Source organism: Urtica dioica, chromosome 3 (assembly GCF_054948205.1).
Source record: "Urtica dioica subsp. dioica isolate 48M chromosome 3, U.dioica_male_clone48M_v1_H2, whole genome shotgun sequence".
Classification (NCBI taxonomy): domain Eukaryota; kingdom Viridiplantae; phylum Streptophyta; class Magnoliopsida; order Rosales; family Urticaceae; genus Urtica; species Urtica dioica.
Genome location: NC_142758.1, coordinates 46,207,374 through 46,228,020, shown reverse-complemented (window position 1 = coordinate 46,228,020; position 20,647 = coordinate 46,207,374). Strand labels below are relative to the sequence as shown.

The 20,647-nt window shown below is 39.6% G+C and overlaps 2 protein-coding genes across 2 annotated transcripts; one reads left to right on the top strand and one right to left on the bottom strand.

Annotated features, from left to right (window-relative positions):
• Positions 1–3,357: 3,357 nt before the first annotated feature.
• Positions 3,358–10,055, bottom strand: LOC149403158 (uncharacterized). Its single transcript, XM_089609194.1, has 5 exons — positions 9,417–10,055; positions 7,987–9,040; positions 6,747–7,160; positions 4,595–6,178; positions 3,358–4,157 (listed from the first exon to the last, which is right to left on the bottom strand). Exons 1-5 carry the CDS (start codon positions 9,869–9,871, stop codon positions 3,471–3,473), a joined length of 4,194 nt encoding a protein of 1,397 aa, XP_089465320.1. The 5' UTR covers positions 9,872–10,055; the 3' UTR covers positions 3,358–3,470.
• A 758-nt stretch (positions 10,056–10,813) lies between these two features.
• On the top strand, positions 10,814–12,230 carry LOC149403157 (uncharacterized). The gene is made up of 2 exons (XM_089608646.1): positions 10,814–11,960; positions 12,196–12,230. The coding sequence occupies exons 1-2, from the start codon at positions 10,814–10,816 to the stop codon at positions 12,228–12,230; spliced, it is 1,182 nt and encodes a 393-aa protein (XP_089464772.1).
• Positions 12,231–20,647: the final 8,417 nt, after the last annotated feature.

Here is a 20,647-nt window from a genome sequence, read left to right as displayed (position 1 = left end):
AACCTTTGATAAATACTTTGTAAATAGTCAACTTGCATACGTGGCAGCCTATTAACTACCTAAAATATATGTTTGATTGTGTTACATAAGTTTTTTATTAATCTGTTAATAAATTTAATTGGCTATTTACAAGAAATTAACCAAAGATGGGCTATATCTCAATCCACTATATCCGTATGGCTATATAACTTAATAACCCTTATTAAATCCCGCTACAAAGCGAGAGATCTATTGCTTTCCCAAATCTAAATTTACAGGGTTTATACATATATTTTGTAGGCTCCGAGAGTGTACTAGGAGAATCAAAGAATACAATAGGAATCCAGCATCAAGATCGAACCGCATAAGTTCAAGAGACGAGATAAGATCAGAAACGATCCGTTCATAAATCAAGTATGAACCCTACGAACATAACTTCGGAGAGAAGATAAACTGATAGGTCAAATAATAGTCAAATGAACAAAACATGTGTAAACAAATAAAAAAAACTTACGTAAAACGCCCACCTCGATGATTACTTCGTGCATCCGAGAAAATAACCACTCACTACACACGTATAGGGAACGGTTATCGGATAACTTCCAAGGACATGGGATTGATCACCCCACGTACTCGACTCCAAAACCCTATAAATAGAAGAGGACACCACTGAGCAAAGGTGATTCATTTTTCACACACAAACACTCGCATGGAATCTTACCTATTTTTAAGCACCCTCATTTACTTTCTCTCTTTTATTTGATTCGTCTATAATTAGAGATAATCTTGCCTCGAAACTTGTAGTTCTCGGGACAGCATTCTCGGAATCAAGTTCGAGAGACAATTGTTGTACTATTTTTGTTTGTCAACAATTTGACACTAAAAGAAGAGGATAGCGGTGAAGATCAATGGCTAGTTTGTCAACTCCAACCGTAGATGTCAACAACACCACCGGTGTCGATCCTCATATTGAACACCACAACCGCACATCGCCGCTCACTCCGGAGGAACTTGCTGAATAGGTGCCGCGCCCCAGCTTGGCGAAACAATTCAAAGAGATCCAAGAGTACCTCTTGGCCTTAGAAGCAAGCAACAAAGAGCTGGAGGAGAAGCTTCGAACCAAGAGGATAACATTGATAAAGAAAACCTTCATCGATCTGGCAAAGAACCTGCTGAGCAGGAACTAAAGATTAAGAAATCCTGAAAGCACGCCAAAGATCGATATAAAATGGAAGAAATTGACTCAGACACCAAAGGTTACCACGCCAGTCAGGAAAAAATTTATGATCAGGTTGGTGGTACCAACCTTTGACTGAGAAACTGCGACATCGAGGAAGTTTCGAGACAATTTTATTTATTTATTCGAAGATCGGGCGATTGGGCCAGCGGGCGGTCGCTACCAAGTGCAACGTGACTAGGTGTGACCGGGCCAACAGGCAGCTCTAACGGGTGAGAGGACGGCGCGATCGGGGGAGAGTATAGCGCAACCTAGCCAGCGACCGACACTATTGAGAGCAGCACGATCGTGCGAACAGCCGGCGTTGACGGACAAAAGAGTGGCACGACCGGCGCGAACGGACCAACGAGTGGCCTTGTCGAGCGAGAGGGCAGCGCAACAGATCCTTCGGGCGACGCTGACGGGAGAGAGCACGGTGCAACCTGACAAGAGTATCTGCCACACACCCGGCTGGGCCCTCCCGTATGGCCAGTATGCCACTCACCCGGTCAGGTCCTCCTGTATGGTGAATCTGGCACTTACCCGACCGGGCCCTCCCGTACGGCCAACTTGCACACACTCGATTCGCCCTTCCCATATATCGGGGTTGCCACCTACCAAGCCATGGCCTCACGTATGGCCAACCTGCCACTAACCTGGTCAGGTCCACCCTTGCGAACAATCAACCATTCACCTGGCCAGACATGTAAAGCCCTGCCCTTTGTCCGTATGGCCAGCCTACCCCCTCGGCCAATCCTGTCACCATGACTTCACATCCAGACCATACGACTAGCTTTCCCTCTCGCCCAGACCTATGGCCGACTAGCTTGCCTCACTCGGTTTAACCTTCCCTCTCTCTTCCAACCCTTTCACATGGCCAAATCTATCCAAAACGTATCAAATACCTTTCCCACCTATTTTCTCACCCAAAATGGCCCTACCACTCCTTTAGGGCACCCAACACATCACAAATCCTATAAAAAATCCCACAATTCACCCCAAAAAGGGACACAATTAAATGACCAAAACTTTACGCAAATCATTACTCACTCAAATTCTCTCGACCAAACTACAATTCCCAAGAAAGATTCTCTTAAGAACAATCTTTCTCACCTTCCACCTCTCATCTATCACTTTTCATCTCTTTTTTCCCATCTCATTCTACATCTTTTCACCACCCAAAATCCACAAAAGAGAAGCATTCTTCTTCATTTCTCTCTAGAATTGGAGGAGGATCAATCTCACCATTTTTCTCGCATATTTTCTTATACACAATCTTAGGCTCACCGTGCCATATCATATACCTCTCAAGGTGTTTAAGAGTTTGTAGAAATCATATTCTTAAGCTTTTCACCTTTTATAGAGTTACATTCTATAACTTTTCTATAACTTCACTTGATTTAGGAAAGTAAGGCAAGGAGTCAAACCATCCCACTCTAGAAGAGCATACTACTCGGAGGTTCGTCACCACCAAAATTATTGTCCAAGGAAGATGATCTCCTTCATCACCACCATCCGGATTGACCCTTCCTAGGGAATCCTAGAAATTGTTATCGAGTCTTGATCCCACAGCACCATTTTTTTAGACAAAGGGAAGACAATCTCATCCCTCACAACGTGCGTAGCAGGCGTCCTCCGCTATACGTACGTCGCAAATGTGAATGTTATACAAAAAATCACATCAACATCTCATATGGGTCTAGTTCAAGTTTTTGTCCCTTATATTTGTAGTGAGATTACTAAGCAAAAGCAATATAAACATATGATCTATTTGCTCTTCCTAAGAACTATCAACTTGCATTAACCTGTTCTCAAAATCAGGTATATTACCAGTTGTCTGTGATTTATGTCGGACTAAAAAGATACAAATGACACTTTATCAGTTATTTTAAAGATGCATACCCCAAAAAAAAACTTGAAAAAAAGAGGCAGTGGCGCTTTGTCTACTTTGCCTCTATATATAAGCAGCATCGATTTTCTTAATCCTAGGTGGTGTATCACTAGAAAACTTGATGATGATGAATTTTGCACCCAAATGTGCTTGCTGGTTTTTTAATTGAATCAGATTCGGACAACAGTGTATACAAATTGAGACTAGGAATGAGAAGGAAAAAAAGAAAAGGAAAAAAAAGATGTTATATCTGTGTCAATAAATTATAAAACCAACACTGACATTGACTTTGTTCTCATCGTCCAAGACCCGCATGAAATATCGTGAATAAGTTGTGCGCGAAATTCTCTTCATGGCTGGGATATATTATGCTAAAATTCCAGCTTAGGAATAGGCATATAGGTTTGCGCAATAAAACCAACTGCACAAAAGCAACAAAAGAGAGAGAGCCACAATATGACATGGAAGCGAAAACTCCTCTGCTCTTCCACTTATCTCTGGAGCTTCTTCTTCTTCTTCTTCTTCTTCTTCTTCTTCTTCTTCTTCTTCTTCTTCTTCTTCTTCGTAAGTACTAAAAAACTTGGCCAACTTCTCGGAGATAGACTGTTGGCTTTCCTTGAGTGATTCTTCATCTCCTTCATAATCATCATCCCCTTCGTAAACCAAGTGAACACCCCATTTCTTGAGCACAACGCCTTTCATGATTGGCGGGTTTCTCTTCGTGACGGCTATCTTGAACCCGTCTTTCAACTGCGACACCAACGGATTTTCGGCCGGAAACCGGCACAAGTGGATCTGGTCTTCGCTCCTTCTCGGCACGCCTCTCAAGTTAAAGGCCGTGGTGAAAATGGGTAGGTCTTGCTTGAGGAGTTGTGCCTGAATATCGACTATTGCCGGGAGACGATCTATATTCTCGTCTTGAATCCCGTGATCGAGAGAGACAACTGCGCATATGGCCACGCCTTTGATGGGTCGGTTTCTGTGCTTTGTGAATTTGATCACGTCTCTAGTGAACCAACTCGGGATCTTGCTCCCGGGCATGCTAAGATTCCTTATCTTCCTTAATGAGGCCTGCAAAAAAAAAAAAAAAAACTTACAATCTTTTTTCTTGTTTGACAAGTTACAAATTAGCTTGGAAGTGGAATTTTATCCATGAACTATAATTTGGAGCAAAACGGTCATCGAACTATTAATTAGGTAGCATTTTAGTCCTTTTCGAAAAAAAAAATTATGAATATTTAAACTGAAACACTTTAACAAACTTAAGTAACTTGTTAATTGTACAAGAGAAACTAAATAAGTTATATTCTAACCCTAAAAACACTAAAACAAAGTTGGACAACTACAAATACTTAGAATAAATTTGTATTAATGCTACTTTTATTATTATAAACAAAAATCGAAAAATGACTAAAATGCTACGAAATCAATATTCGGAGCACCAAAATGTCACTTGCATAGTAGTACAAGGTTAGCAAAACTAATAAGGAAAGATAGAGAAAAAGAACCTTGGCGAGTCTTTTCTTGGTTATCAAGGAACATTTATCGCAACAACTCAGGTACAGCCTCTTCATCGACTCGAGGCATTCAAGGCCGGGAATGTCCTCGACTCTCTCGCAGTTCGTTAGATCAAGCTGCTCTAAGCTGCCCAAGTTCGAAAGGTCGGAGATAGTTTCCAACGCGAAACAATTCGCGAGGTTTATTTCGACCAAACTCGATGGAAGTGGAGGGAGAGCCTTTAGTTTCGTGCAATTTGGCATTTCGAGTTTTTTAAGTACCGAAAGGCCTCTCAGGCTCGAGGGCAATCTGGTAAAATAATTGTACCCGAGGTTCAGACTCTCGAGCGATACCAATTTCTCGAAATCATCAGGGATTTCACCCGTGATTTTCCTCGCGCACGCGTTTAGCTCGCTCAGCGACGACAAGTTCGAGAAAGATTTGGGGAAGAAAACTCCCTCGTGTTCCGATTCAATGTAGCCAATGGCTCGTGGATTCTTTGAGACTTGAAGCACTACTAAGCTTGAGAGCTTCGCAAAGCTTTCTGGTAACTCTGTCACTGCAGTTTCTTGCAACAGAAGTCGGTGCAGAGACTTCAAGCCTCCGATCGAATTTGGAAGTTTTCGAAGCTCTCTACAGAGGTTGAGTCTTAGAGTAACTAGGTTTTCTAACTTGCCAATGGATTCAGGAAGCTCTTTGATTTTCCCTTCGAAAACGATCAGAGTGGTGAGAGACAACGCGTTGCCGATGGAGTCAGGCAGCGAAACCAGAGATTTGCATCTCCAGAGCTCGAGCTTCTTCAGCGATTTCAAGCCTCCGATCTCATCAGGCAAATTCGTGATTGACGTCTCGTGAATCTGAAGATCGACGAGAGAGTGTAGTCCGTTGATAGACCTAGGCAAAGCGCCGATGAAATTTCCTCTCCCAATCGACAAACTCTTCAGATTCGGCAACGAACCAACACTGTTGGGGATTATTCTGATCGGACTCGACAGACAAAACAGCTCTTTCAGCTGCATGAGATCGCCAATGGAATCGGGAAGAACATTGAGCGAAGAACACCACATCACGTTCAGCATCTCGAGATTCTCCAAACCTCCGATCGAATCAGGAAGCTCTTCTAACCCCGACACATTGAGAGAGAGCTCCTTCAAAGAACAGAGCTTTCCTATACAAATCGGGAGTCTTCTCAGAAGCGAGCAACGTTTCAGATCGAGCGTTTCGAGGCTCGTCAAACGGAAGATGGATTCGGGAAGGGTTTCAATGGTGGTTTCGTCGACGAAGAGCTGTTTCAGAGATCTGGCGTCGCCGATATTCTCCGGAAGCTGCTTGAGCTTGACGCAACCGGAGAGAATTAGGGTTTGGAGGGATTTCCAGCCTGAGACATCGGAAGGGAATTCGGTGAGGTTTTTGCAGTTTTGGAGGTCCAAATGAATGAGCGTGTTTGAGTTTCCGATGGAATCGTCGATCTCCGTTAGGTTAACGCAGTTCTTGAGGATGAGCTTTTCCAATTTCTGATTCTCAGATAATTTCGGCAATGCCACCAAGCGATAGCAATCACTCAGGTTCAACACCTTCAGATTCTCAGTCCTCACCTGATCATCATTCACAAACAGAGCTTGAGTTATTGACCTTGCAAGAATTCCAGTCAATTTTGGAATAGAACACTCTACTTCAATTGGTTTCAAATTTTCGAGAAGAAAAAAAAAATGTTAAAAATTTATTTTCTGTTTGGTTTGTTGAAAATTAGAAGTTTACTTTGTCATGTATAAAATTCTAATTCATAAATCACGATCACGGATAATCTTATGTTCTATTGATTGTTAAAATTTCATATCTTTATCGAGACCGTAGTTGACATTAGTGTAGTAATTTATTTAATAAAATGGCTAAATACTCTTAGAGTGTATCAAACGAAATAATTCTTCACATTCACGAGAATCCTTTATATTACTTTATCTGGTGTGCATTTATCTTTTGAAAATATTTCAAGAATGAGATTTAACATTAACTATGTAATATATGGTTACTTTCAAATGGCATCATTGACACGAGACATGACTAATAATCCTGAGATAAAAAAAAAAAAAAAAAAAAAAACTAATAATTTTAAGAAAATCATTCTATCATTAGCATTAAAGTTTGAGAATAGTAAAATTATACCTTGCTATCATGCCGACTCCAAAATCTTTCGATTTTGCTTCGTGAGAGATCAACGACAACAAGACCTTGAGCATAGATATCGGATCGAAGATCCTTCAAAGGACAACCATTCCACTGCAGCCACTTGAGTTGTTGAGGGAATTCAAAGTCTCCTTCGAGGCTCACATTGTTTACTCGAAGCAGTCTAAGACTCGGAATTCTTTCCAAGGCTTTACCCAAAATCTTGGTCTCTTTCATCCGCTCCGCTTCGTCTTCCTTGTATTGTTTGTATCTCTCTTTCAAGTAAGAAAGTGCATTGCTCAAGTTTGGGCTTCTACGAAGCCTGTCCCACGCTATCCGACCGCCATCAACGTCCTTCACCATCTTTTCTCGTGCTGCGTAGTCTACGGCGATCCCTTCTACACACGGTCTTATCTGCTTATTATGTAAATAATAAAAAAAATACAAATAATTAGTAAATTAGCCAACTAAAACTAGAGGAATTTTTAATTAGTCAACGTTTTATAAATTTCAAGTAAATAGTCAATGTTTGTAAGTTTTAGGTAAATGTTAGGTAAATAGCCAACATTTTGATAGGATTTTCAGTCAATTTTTATCAAAAACTTACTAAATTGGCTAAATAGCAAATCAAAACTGTAAATAACGTTATATATCTAATGGACCCTATAAAATAACATATTTTACGTAAAATGTGTATTTATTTACATGTGTTTGTGTAACTCTGTCTCTCAACTTAAGAAATCGTAAAAAAAATTATTGCCATAGCCGCAATTGTTATGTTAATTCCTTTTTAATTAAAATTGGTCAAAACTATTTAGTTTTCATAAACAACAAAATCAAAGTCAGCAACATTTTGAATCCGACTAGGACACTATAAACGAGAACTAAATTGACACTATAAAAATCCGGTCACAAATTACGTATTTCGTAACCGATTTAATAACAAAATTGGCAGATCGGTTACAAATAAGAAAAATGTCATAAAATGTTATTTTTGGAAGAAAATAATTCTTTGCTTATTTTAGTAATAAAATATCAAATTTTGGTTGATTTTGGTAAAGTGACATGAATAGTAACATTTATGTCAAAATACCTAGAAATAACTTTTGACTATTTTTTGTTAAGCAAAAGTGAAAAAAATCTTCTTATAAATCTAGTTTTTTGTTTTCTCTTGCTAACTAAAAATTAGACTCATCACCCCGTTGATGGCTAACAGTCCTCTATACATAGTCCTATTTACCTGATCGTCTAACAAGACAGCCATGATGTCATCACGGTTCCATAGTCTGCTCCGTGAACGAGGATCGGCCACACTCTTTTCCTTCACGATTTGTCGTCCCATGTCTCTGATTTGATCGTGCATCGAAACGTCGTTTTCGTAATTGATCTTGATGAGAGACTTGTTAGTAAGGTCAGAGATCGCGATCTCACCGTTGAAACCGCAACCCCCCAAGATGTCGACCAAATAGTCTCGTTTCGTTCTCGTCCCCGCAAAAAGACAAGCGATGTCAAGGAAAACACACTTCTCTTGCTCATCCAAACCATTGTAGCTCATCTTCAACACGTCTTGGAGGTTCGCGGGACGAATCTCCCTCAGCTTCTGGAGAGAGTCCCTCCATTCCTCGATCCGCCTTTTATCAAGCAACATCGACCCAAAAACCTCTAGGGCTAGAGGCAACCCTCCGGTCAATGAAACAATCTCTTGGGAGATACTCCGAAGATTTTCCGTTGGTTTCTCTCTCCTTTGCGCGTGGTGACTGAAGAGCTTTAGAGCCTTTTCCGAGTCGAGTTCTCTAACTTCGTACACGACGCTCACGATCTTCTCTGGCAAGGCCTCTCGGTCTCTTGTCGTGACTATGATCCGACTTCCTTCGAAAAGCAACCTCTGTCCGATGACCAAAACGAGAGCCTTGACCTGGTCCGCGTCGTCCACGTCGTCCAAAACCACGAGAGATTTTTTGTCCGCGAAGAGGTCTTGAGTGAGCTTTTTTCGAAGCGATTCGAGGCCGTCTTCTCGGGCCATGATTTCCCTCACATTCGACACGAAGCTTCGAGACTCGAAACCGGCACGGCCCACGAGGTGGTTGAAGAGAGCCTTGGCTAGAGTGGTTTTGCCAATCCCTCCCATTCCGTACAATCCCAACACTTTGACACCATTGGATTTGAGCTCTAAAAGCCTAGTCAGCTTCTCGATGGATGATTCGAGCCCCACGGTGTACTCCAAATTCACCGGCGTTTTGGCCATCTCGTCCATCACCGTTTTCACCACCGACTTGATTATGTGCTTTTCTTGACTGCCAAACAATTCATTGATCATTAATTACTACAAGTACGTAACATGCATATTTAGACGTCAATAAATTGATCAGCGCGGTTAAAGAAACAAACAACATAAAAGAACACATGTGTTAAATTCTCTCTTCTATATCATAATAAAAAAATAATCAATTTGGCCATTCTACGAAACGTACTCGCAGACTCTCAGACATTTATTGATAGAAAATCTGAACAAAGAAAACAAAAATTGAAACTTAAATCAATCGTGACCAAAAAAAAAATCTCTACGGCCACACAAATCTAATAATAAAAACAGTATCCATACATGATTCAGTCCGTACATGCACACTATAAAACAACAAACACCAACAAAAAAACAAAAACAAAAACCACCTGTGATCGAAAACGGGGAATCCGGCGAAATTACCGACGGTTTCCAAACTCTTCCTCCACCTCTGGACCTTGACTTTCTCGAACTTGGTCTCGTGGGTCCGGAAGCCGTCCTCGAAGGGGCCGGTCTGCTTCCGCACGTGCGAGGGGTCGACGAAGTAGAAGACGGGAAGGACTCGCCTGGCGGCGGACAGCTCGCAGATGCTGACGAGCTCGTCGAGGCACCACCGCGAGTTTCCGTAGCTCGCCGACAGAATCACCACCGCCGCCGCCGAGTCCTCGATGGCTTCCAGAAGGCTCGGAGAGATCTCGTCGCCTCGCAGGAGACCGTCGTTGTCGAGGAACGCTCGGATGCCCTTATCCTTTAGGGCTTCGTACAGGCTTTTCGTGAAGCCGTGACGCGTGTCCTCTCCCCTGAAGCTCAGGAACACGTCCCACTGACGCCGATCCGCCGCCATAATTATTGGAGTCTCTCTCTCTCTCTCTCGATCGATCGAGATTGAGATCTAGATCGGGCGGGTGAGAGAGAGATGGAAGAGAAAAGCAAGAAGATGAAGTAGGTTAAGTTGTGAGGTATATTTTATTGGTTTGTCGAAAGTAAGATGAAGAGAAGAAGAAGAAGAAGAAGAAGAAAAGAAAAATAAAAGCAAGAGATATTCTTTCCCGGATGATTACGACTTAATTACATTACGATATTTTGTGTGTGTGTGTTGTGTATAGTGCGTACGTCCCTACGTACATGTGTTAAGTGGCTTTTTGGCACTTTTGTAATGGGAAAATTATATTTAAGTGCAATGTTCTATTTTTTATTTTTTTAGTTTATCATTATTCATCAATAATAAAAGTATTTTTCTTTTCTTTTGATTTTAACTCTTTAGCTGTGGCAGAGGAATCCGAAGGCCGAAGAACATTCGTTGAGGGCTTGACTGGTGGTGAAGTACGACGATATAATTTCTACTTAAGCTTAAATTATAAGAGTAAAGTCCAAGAAAAATTCAAAATAATATATCTATATATACACCATACATTTTTTTTAATTTAAGGGTATATCTCTGTTATTAATCGTGTATTGAAGAAACAAAATGTGACATTTATGAAAACCAAAAGTAGTATTATGACATATAATAATATATAATTGTTGAAGTTAATTAATTGATTAACGTGATATGAGGTTGTTAGCTAGTCTTTAAATATTAGTTTCTTTCCCTAAAGTCTAAGGGGTTGTTATGTGTGATGTAAGCTATTATCCTCCTAATTTGTTACTAGTTTATTTCCGAGTATTTAGTAGTTGTTGTTAGCTTAATTATTGTATAAATACGTTTGATTCAATAATGAGAAATTAGACCTTCCTATTTCCTTCTTTTCTCTGGTTTAATTGTCTTCATGGTATCAGAGCTTCAATGACGAAGTACGGAAACCAAATGCAAGGTCTCACCTCAACAACCTCATCTGAATCTTCTACCACCATCATTCCTGTGACCCAAGCCTCCCAAAATCAGTCAAACACTGACCACTTCTCCCAACAAATAACCAACCACAAACTCACTGGCCAAAACTATCTACAATGGTCTCAATCTGTGATGATGTTTATTTGTGGGAGAAGCAAAGGCGATTTCTTGACAGGCACGACAATCACACCCAAGGAGGAAGATCCAGCATTCAGATCATGGAAAGCCAACAACAATATGGTCATGTCGTGGCTAATCAATTCCATGACACTGGAGATCGGAGAGAACTTCTTGCTTTACTCCACGGCGGCAGAGATATGGGAAGCTGCCAAGATTACCTTTTCCAGCTTTGAGAACACCTCAGAAGTGTTTGAAACTGAGAGTCACCTCCATGAGATCAAACAAGTTGAATACTCAGTTACACAATATTTCAGTTCTCTCACACGTGATTGGCAGAAAATTGATCTCATCGACACACACAAATGGAGCTGCCCCGACGATGCCAAACTCTACAAGTCTATTGTTGAGACCAAACGGGTTTTCAAATTCTTGCCTGGCCTAAACAAAGATCTCGATGAAGCAAGGGGACGGGTCATCAGCACCAAGCCGCTACTCTCTCTAAGAGAAGCTTTCTCTTCAACCAGACATGAGGAAAGCCGAAGAAAAGTCATGATGGGAGATGCTTCACCTACAAGCAATGAGATCTCAGCACTCATGAGTTCAAGTGATAGCCAAAGACAAGCAGCCAAGGCCTATACAGACAGGAAGGGCACGAGGAGACCCTACTGCGATCATTGCCACAAGTCAGGGCACACGAAGGACACCTGTTGGCAAATACATGGAAAGCCTCTCGAATGGAAGCCTCGAAGGTCCAACTCAGAGCAAGAACACAAGGGAAACTCAGTCTCCACATCTCCATTCAGCAAGGAGCAGCTAGATCTTCTCCAAGACTTGATCAGTCAATCACAACAAGCTCCTCAGACCTCTACTAATGGTGCCCTTGTGGTAAAGAAAGGTAATATCTCACTGGTTTTCCACTCCAAAACTGATAATGATTCCTCATGGATAGTTGACTCTGGAGCAACCGATCACATGACTGGTAACTGTGATTTATTTACCTCATACCATGAAAGTGATAGATCAATCACAGTCATCATAGCAGATGCTTCAATCTCATATGTGAAAGGCATTGGAACGGTTAAAATCTCATCATCATTGCAACTCAACTCAGTTTTTTACGTGCCTAGTTGAACTGTAATCTACTGTTTGTGCATAAAGTGAATAAGGATCTGAAATGTATTACTCACTTCACTGAGGATTCTTGTGTGTTTCAGGACAGGGCCTCGGGGAAGATGATTGGCAGTGCTGAAGTCAAAGCTGGTCTCTACCTACTCAAAAACTCAGAAATTTCTAGTTGTTTGATGACAAAATTCAATAAGAGTTCAAATAAGGAACGGATCATGTTGCTGTCGGGGATGATTCTCCCATATAACCATATAAATGCGGAAAATTGATTAATTACGCTAATCATGAGCTAATTAATTCAATGATTATATGACAAGATCTAGATTTACATTAATTAATATTATGAGAGAGCATATAAGTCAAGCAACCGAAATAAGAGTGAACGAGTACTTACATTGATTTTCGGTTCACGAACTGAAAGCTTTCACAATCCGTCTTCGTCTTGAACGTACAAGCTTCCGCACGATCCAACAAAGAACTCCTTCTTCAAGGACTCGATGTGATGACACCTTAGTCTTCCGAAACGTAATCTCCGAGACGAATAAGAAAGATGAGTGGGCACAGTCTTTATCTCACTAGATCACGAAACTAGGTATCTCGAGATCTTTCTCTTATTTTACTAAGAATGGAAACGAATTTCCGAGGGGAGGGAGAGGCTGTTTTGCACGGCTAAGGTAGCCTAGAGTGCACGAAATTATTAGGGCAAAAACCTTAATTTTTGCCTTCTCATGAACCCCTATTTATAGTAGTAAAAAGGAGATATTCATGGAATCTTCCAGAATATTTTATTTCCTTTTATTGTGTTCACACTAGAGGATTTAATCTAGGCCCTTGGATCTCAACAAGTGAATCCTACTTTTTCTCTCATCCATCAGATCAATATCTATGGGATATTTAAATAGAGAATAATTTATTTAGTGAGATAATAAAGGAGAATATATTATTCTCCTAAATTTTCTCCTAAATATTCTCCTAAATATTCTCCTAAATTCTCTCATTTAAATAAGGAGAAAATATAGGAAAATATCTTATATTATTCTCCCTCCTTTATTTAAACAACTAAAGAGAAAATATTGGTAAATACCAATATTATGAAAAACGAATTTGGAGGCACACGGCCTAGGGATTTGCGCAACTTCTAATGCCGAAACCCTAATTCGATTTTTCATGTGTGCAAGGCCCAATTGCTTAAAATCCAATTAATCATTTATTTACTTGGTCCAACAATAAACAAATAATTAATAATTGTTTATTTACTTGATCAAACAATAAATAAACAACTCTACCATAAATATTTATTTAATTCTGCGAATACCCGTTTTCCAGAATTAATGTTGTCAATCACAATTACAGCAAGTGAGATTTAATAATGATAAACATTATTATACGAAAGTTCTTATCCGCCTTTATCAGAGCCGAATCGGGGACTATGGACCTAGTAATAGGAGCTTAACGAATCCGATGAAAAAGACGAAATAGTCCTTTCTCTCTTGTCCATCGATTCGTCTAATCTTGGTCAAATACTCCACCTTGTAAGCCAAGACTGAACTCTCCTTTATACTAGAATTATATTTACTCATCGTGACGAGTGTCCACTGATATAGTCAGTTCGTGATCAAGATCCTCCAGGTTCAACCCGTATCGAGAGAAGTCAATTTTTCCGTTATACTTCTCTTGATACATATCAGCCCTAAGCATTGTTGCTTCCCCAGCGAAAGATTCTTTCGAACGTTACTTACTTCGAAAGTGCGCGCAATCTATCAGTTCTGGAATCAACCCTTAGGTGAGAGAACATTAACCTTCTTTCAAGAAGGCTGGATTCCGTATCTGTAAATCACTTCCCACTCGAATTATGCTCTGAGAAAACTCCCAAGACAAAAGCTGTGATTAGCATGAATAGCCTTTTAGCGAATGAGTCAAAGAGCTCAGTAACATAACCCAGTGTCCATGATCACTTCAGGATTTAGATCAAGTCTCACTGTGACCATCATAGTGGCCTCGGTTAGTGTGTCGTAACGGTCCTTAAACGACACATCTACACCAAGACCTGTCCGGGTCGTACACTTACCACAAGTGTAGAATGCTCCCACATAGTGATCAGCCTTCACCCATGTGTTCCACATATATGACTTTAGATATAGTTTTCCAGGCGTATATCAGTCATCGACCATGTTTTAGCACACCGCCCGAACTCAGGTGCCCAGCACGTGACTCAGTTAGATACGGAGGCTATGGAATAATGAATGTTTAATAAATCTTATTAAATAAGAAATAACGCTTTCAATTCAAATAGATAATAAATGTCAAACTTTATTTTATTAATAATTTCAACGAGAATTTACATATGTATCTTCTCGTGGGCAAGAATTCCTAACAGTTGCTACATTATCAACTTGGTCATCCAAATTTCTTGTACATTTCAAAACTCTTTCCATCATTATTCATGAATTCAAATTTGAAACACTTGCAATGTGATATTTGTCATTTGTCTAAACACACTAGAAAATCATATGTGCCTAGTTCATATAAGCCATCTCAGCCATTTACAATGATTCATAGTGATATTTTTGGACCCTCAAAGATTTCTAGCATTTCTGGTGCAAAATGGTTTTTACTTCTCATTGATGATCATACTAGGGTCACATGGGTTTATCTAATGAAAAATAAGTCTGAAACTCCTAGTCTCATCAAACAATTTCACTAGATGATCCATACACAATTCAACACAACAATTCAGATCTTTCATTCAGATAATGGCACATAATTTTTCAACTCAATCCTAAGTGAGTTTTTCCTCTCGAATGGTATTATACACACCAGCTCATGTGTTAAAACTCCTCAACAAAATGGAATTTTAGAGAGAAAAATATGCATTTATTAGAAGTAGCTAGATCACTCATGTTCACTACTAATGTACCTAAACAATACTGGGGAGATGCAGTTCTAACCGCAGCTTATCTCATAAATAGAATGCCCTCAAGAGTCCTGAAATTCTCAACTCCTTTTTCGAAATTCTAAACTCCTTTCAACAATCACACCTAAACTGTTTGGATGCTCAGCCTTTATTCATCTTTATGGCCAGAACAAACTAGATCCTAGGTCCATGAAATGCATTTTCCTAGGCTATTCACCATAAAAAAAAGGGGTACAAATGCTATTCACCATCTCTCAGAAAATATTTTCACACCATGGACATTACCTTCCTCGAAAACTGTCATTTCTATACTTCGATTCAGGGGGAGAAATTCATAGAATCTCAGGATAAAGGTACTCACTCTTCAATTGTGCCTCAACAAATTCACATTGAGCCTGTCCAAACAGATTCCACATCACAAAATCCAACAACCACCTCACAAAGTCCATCATCAGATGAGCCTGAAGCCAACCAATCATTGGATCCGAGTCCCTTGCCAGCTGACAAACATGATCCAGGTAACACTAGCTCAGATTCTTCTTTACGTGATGAGGACTTACCTATTGCCTTGAGAAAATCTGCTAGAGCTCACACACCATATCAGATGGAGGATTTTTTGTACTATGGTCATCTTTCAGCAAGCTGCAAAGGCTTCCTCACTCATATTGATCAAACTCAGATTCCCTCCTCAATACAAGAAGCTCTAGCAAAGCTAGAATGGAAGCAAGCCACCTATGAAGAAATCAGAGCCCTAGAGAAGAATGACACATGGGATATCATCACGCTGCCACCTGGAAAAATGACTGTGGGTTGTCGTTGGTTGTTCACTGTCAAGCACAATTCTGATGGATCCATCGAGAGGTTCAAGGCAAGGTTAGTTGCTAGAGGTTTTACTCAAACTTATGGTATTGATTACCAAGAGACATTTGCTCATGTGACTAAGCAAAATACTATTCGAGTCTTACTCTATCTAGCAGAAAATCTTGATTGGCCATTGCATTAGTTAGACATCAAGAATGCCTTCCTAAATGGTGAGCTAACAGAAGAAGTCTACATGGACATTCCACCTGGTTTTGAGAGTCAACATTCTCAAGGAAAAGTCTGCAAGTTGAAGAAAAGTCTATATGGACTCAAGCAAAGTCATAGAGCTTGGTTTAGCAGATTTTCCTTGGTATTGAAGAAAGTCGGATACTCTCAAAGTGAAGCTGATCATTCTCTCTTCTCTAAAAATGGTACCAGTGGTAAAATTACAATTCTGCGTGTCTATGTTGATGACATTGTAATCACAGGTGATCATGAGGAAGAGATTGTCAACCTCAAACATATACTTGCCACAGAGTTTGAAGTTAAAGATTTGGGTAAACTAAAATACTTCCTAGGTATGGAAGTACTCAGATCTAAAAAGGGTATTTGTGTGTCTCAAAGAAAATACACCCTTGATCTCCTCAAGGAAACTGGAATGAGTAGTTGTAAACCGTCTGATACTCCTATGGAGCCAAAGCTCAAACTTGATGCAGCTGAGTCTGATGAGGCAGTGGATCGAGGAAGATATCAATGTTTGGTAGGAAAGCTGGTCTATCTGACAAACACTAGACCAAACATTGGGTTTGCTGTCAGCTTGGTGAGTCGGTTCATGAGTAATCCCAAGGAGCCTCACATGGAAGCAGTGTTCAGAATTCTTCGATACCTCAAAGGAACTCCAGGAAAAGGGTTGTTCTTCAAGAAGAATCTCCAAGTAAAAGTATTGAAGTATACATTGATGCTGACTATGGTGGTTCTCAGACTGATAGAAGTTCTACATCAGCTTATTGCACATTTTTTATGGCAACTTGGTGACCTGGAGGAGTAAGAAGCAATCAGTGGTCTCACGTAGCAGTGCCGAAGCCGAGTACAGATCACTTGCTCAAGGGATTTGTGAAGGAATTTGGCTCAGACGACTACTCAACAGCCTGAAGATTCCCTATGAACAGCAGGTTCTTCTTCACTGTGATAATGAAGCCGCCATTAGCATAGTGAAGAACCTTGTTCACCATGATCGCATCAAGCACATCGATATTGACAAGCACTTCATCAGTGAGAAGATTGAAAATAAAGATATCAAGCTGCATCACATTCCTTCTCACCTGCAAATTACTGACATAATGACAAAGGCTCTTCCTTCACCCTTGTTCAATGACTTGTGTTGCAAGCTAAACTTATTAAACGTGTATAGTTTAGCTTGAGGGGGAGTGTTGAAGTTAGTTAATTGATTAACGGGTATCTGAGGTTGTTAGCTAGTCTTTAGATATTAGTTATGCTTTCCCTAAAGTATAGGAGGTTGTTACGTGTGATGTAAGCTATTATCCTCCTAGTTTGTTACTAGTTTATTTCCGAGTATTTAGTAGTTGTTGTTAGCTTAATTATTGTATAAATACGTTTGATTCAGTAATGAGAAATTAGACCTTCATATTTCCTTTTTTTCTCTGGTTTCATTGTCTTCAATAATTATGACATACATATGTATGATCACATAATAACTCTTCAAGGGTATTTTCAATTAACAAGAGTTAAAAGTCTAGTTTTGATAAACCTTGAATAACAATTCATGATAATAAAAAACTCAGTCATAAGATCTAATACAGTGAAATTTATCTATATTTTAGGAGTTTTATGATTGGAATTCTATATTTTGAATAAGTGAAAATCAACAGAAATTTAATTTAATTTAGATGATAGATTAATACATAAATAAGTTTTCTTAAATAAGATTAAGTAATAAATAGTAATGTTAATGCATTTTTTTTATCAACATTAACGAGACACGTGTCGGAGTGAGCTTGCAACGTGTATCGATTTTGGGTTGCGAACGTCAAATCTCCTATGGATCTGAATGGATCGTAACGGGTAGGGGATATCTTGTGGCGTTACGACTGTGGTGGAGATCTTCGGGAACTCGGCATGGGTGATGTGGTTTGCCATTATCTTCTTTTTTCTTAGCTGAAAGAAAAGACACATAGGATGATATATAATGAAATGTTCCACTTACTAAGTGAAGAACGTGGAGAATTGGATTTCTCAAGCTCTTAGACACCTTTTTAGAAAGAATGTAATATGACATGATTTCAGCATTTCTTTGTGAAAAGAAATATGAGAGAGAGAGAGAGAATCATTTGTCTTCAACTCTAGAGAGAAATGAAGTGGATCATTCATCTTTTATGTCTAAATCAAAGTTGAGAGATGTGGAGTAACTCTATTATTAATTTGTGGGTATATGTTGAGGGAATTTTGAGAGAGAGAGAGAGCGAGAGAAATGTTGTATTATTTTGCTTCTCTTAGAATTGTTGTCAATTTCTTCCAAAATGTATGTAGTATTTACAGGAAGTTTGATTCTTGAACTCCAAGTTTCTTGGGCTCAGCCTTGAGAGCCGTTGTAGCTCAGCTCTCAGAGCGGCTCGGCTCTCAGAGTCGTTTCGTGGCTCGGCCCTTAGAGTTGTTTTGTGGCTCAGCCTTCAGAGCTATTTTGTGACTCAGCCATCAGAACCATTTGGGGCTCACCCTTCAGAGCCATTTTGTGCTCAGCCTTAAGAGCCGTTTTGGGCTTAGCCTTCATAGCCGTTCGGGGCTCAACCTTCAGAGCCATTTTTGTGGCTAAGCCTTAAGAAGCGTTTTGGGCTTAGCCTTCAAAGCCATTTAGGGCTCAGCCTTCAGAGCCGTTTATTGGTGATTAATGCACCTTAAATAAACAATTAAAATGCGGAAAAGAATAATTACATTAACAAGAGCTAATTATTAACATGGTTATTAAACAAGATCTAGATTACTTAATTAATTAATCATAAGAAACTTCATCAAGCAACCATATCAGATAAAAGACGAGTTTAAGAAAACTTACAGTTTTTGGCTCACGAACCGAAAGCTTTCACAATACGTCTTCGTCTTGAACGTACAAGCCTCCACACGATCAGATCTGGAACTCTTCCTTCAAGGACTTGATGTGATGACACCAAAGTCTTCCGAAACGTAATCTCCGATGAAGATAAGACAAAAGAGTGTGCTTCGTTATATCTCACTAGATCTGGAAATGGGGTGTTTCCGATCTTTCTCTCTTATCTCTAAGAATGAAATTGAAGCAATTCCGAGGGGAATGAGTAGAGGAATTAGGTCGTCACACTCATGGGAGAGAGGCCGTGAAATTTCTTGGCAATTCGGTTAAATTTTGCTTCACATCAGCCATCTATTTATAGCAGTTTAAAAGGTATCTTTATAGAATATTCCAGAATATTCTAAAAGATATTATTTCCTTTTATTGTGTTCACACTAGTGGATTAAATCTCAGTCATTGGATCTCAACAAGTGAATCCTATTTTTTCTCTCATCCGTAGGATCAGTATCTAGGATTTTATTTTATACAACAGTATAAAATATTTTACTATTGAGAAAATCTAGGAAAAAATATTCTCCTAGATTTTCTCCTAAATATCCTCCTAATATTCTCCTATATTTTAGGAACATAAAAACAGAAAAAATACTGGTTACCACACCAGTGCAAAAAAGTCCAACATCGTATGGGGTAGGCGATTTTTTACTTTTTCAAGGCTCAATAGATTTAAGCCCATTAAACACTTATTTACTTTTCCAACAATAAATAATAAGTTTATTTACTTGATCTAGCAATAAATAAATAGTTTTACTATAAATATTTATTTAATTCCCAAAATACCCTTTTTGGAATATAATGCCGTCAATCAACTATTACAACAAGTGAGATTATGATAATAATACATACTATTATATTAACGTTCTTATCCGCTTTTATCGAAGCCGAATCGGGGACGATGGATCTAGTAGTAGAAGCTTAACAAATCTGATCAAAAAGACGAAAAAAGTCCTTTCTCTTTTTTGATCGATTCGTCTAATCTTAGTCAATACTCCACCGTGTAAGCTAAGACTGAACTCTCATTTAATACTAAAATTATATTTACTCATCGTAACGAGTGTCCACTAATTTAGTCAGTACATGATCATGACCCTCCAGGTTCTGCCCGTATCGAGATATGTCAATTTGTTTCGTTATACCTTTCTCGTTACATATAAGCCCTAAGCATCGTTGCTTCCCCAGCGAAAGATTCAACCGAACGTAGGCCAACTTCGAAAGTGTGCACAATCAATCGGTTCTGGAATCAACCCTTAGGTGAGAGAACATTAACCTTCTTTCAGGAAGGCTGGATTCCGTATCTGTAAACCACTTTCTTCTACAATCATGTCTCGAGTTCCCAAAACATCCATTTATTCAACCTTCATTGGCCTTTAACGTGATGAATCAAAGAACTCGGTAACACGGCCTAGAAGTCCATGATCACTTCAGGATTAAGATCAAGCGTCACTGTGACCATCATTTGTGACCCTGGCTAGTGTGTCGTAACGGTCCTTAAACGACACATCTACAAGCAAGGTCAGTCCGGGTCGTACACTTACTACAAGTGCAGAATGCTCTCACTAAGTGACAACCTTCACTTGTGTTCCACATATATGATTTTAGTTAAGGCTTTCCAGGCACATATCAGTCATTGACCAAGTTTTAGTTCACCGCCCGATCTCGGATGCCCAGCATGCGATTCAGTTTGATACGTAGACTATGGATGATAGTT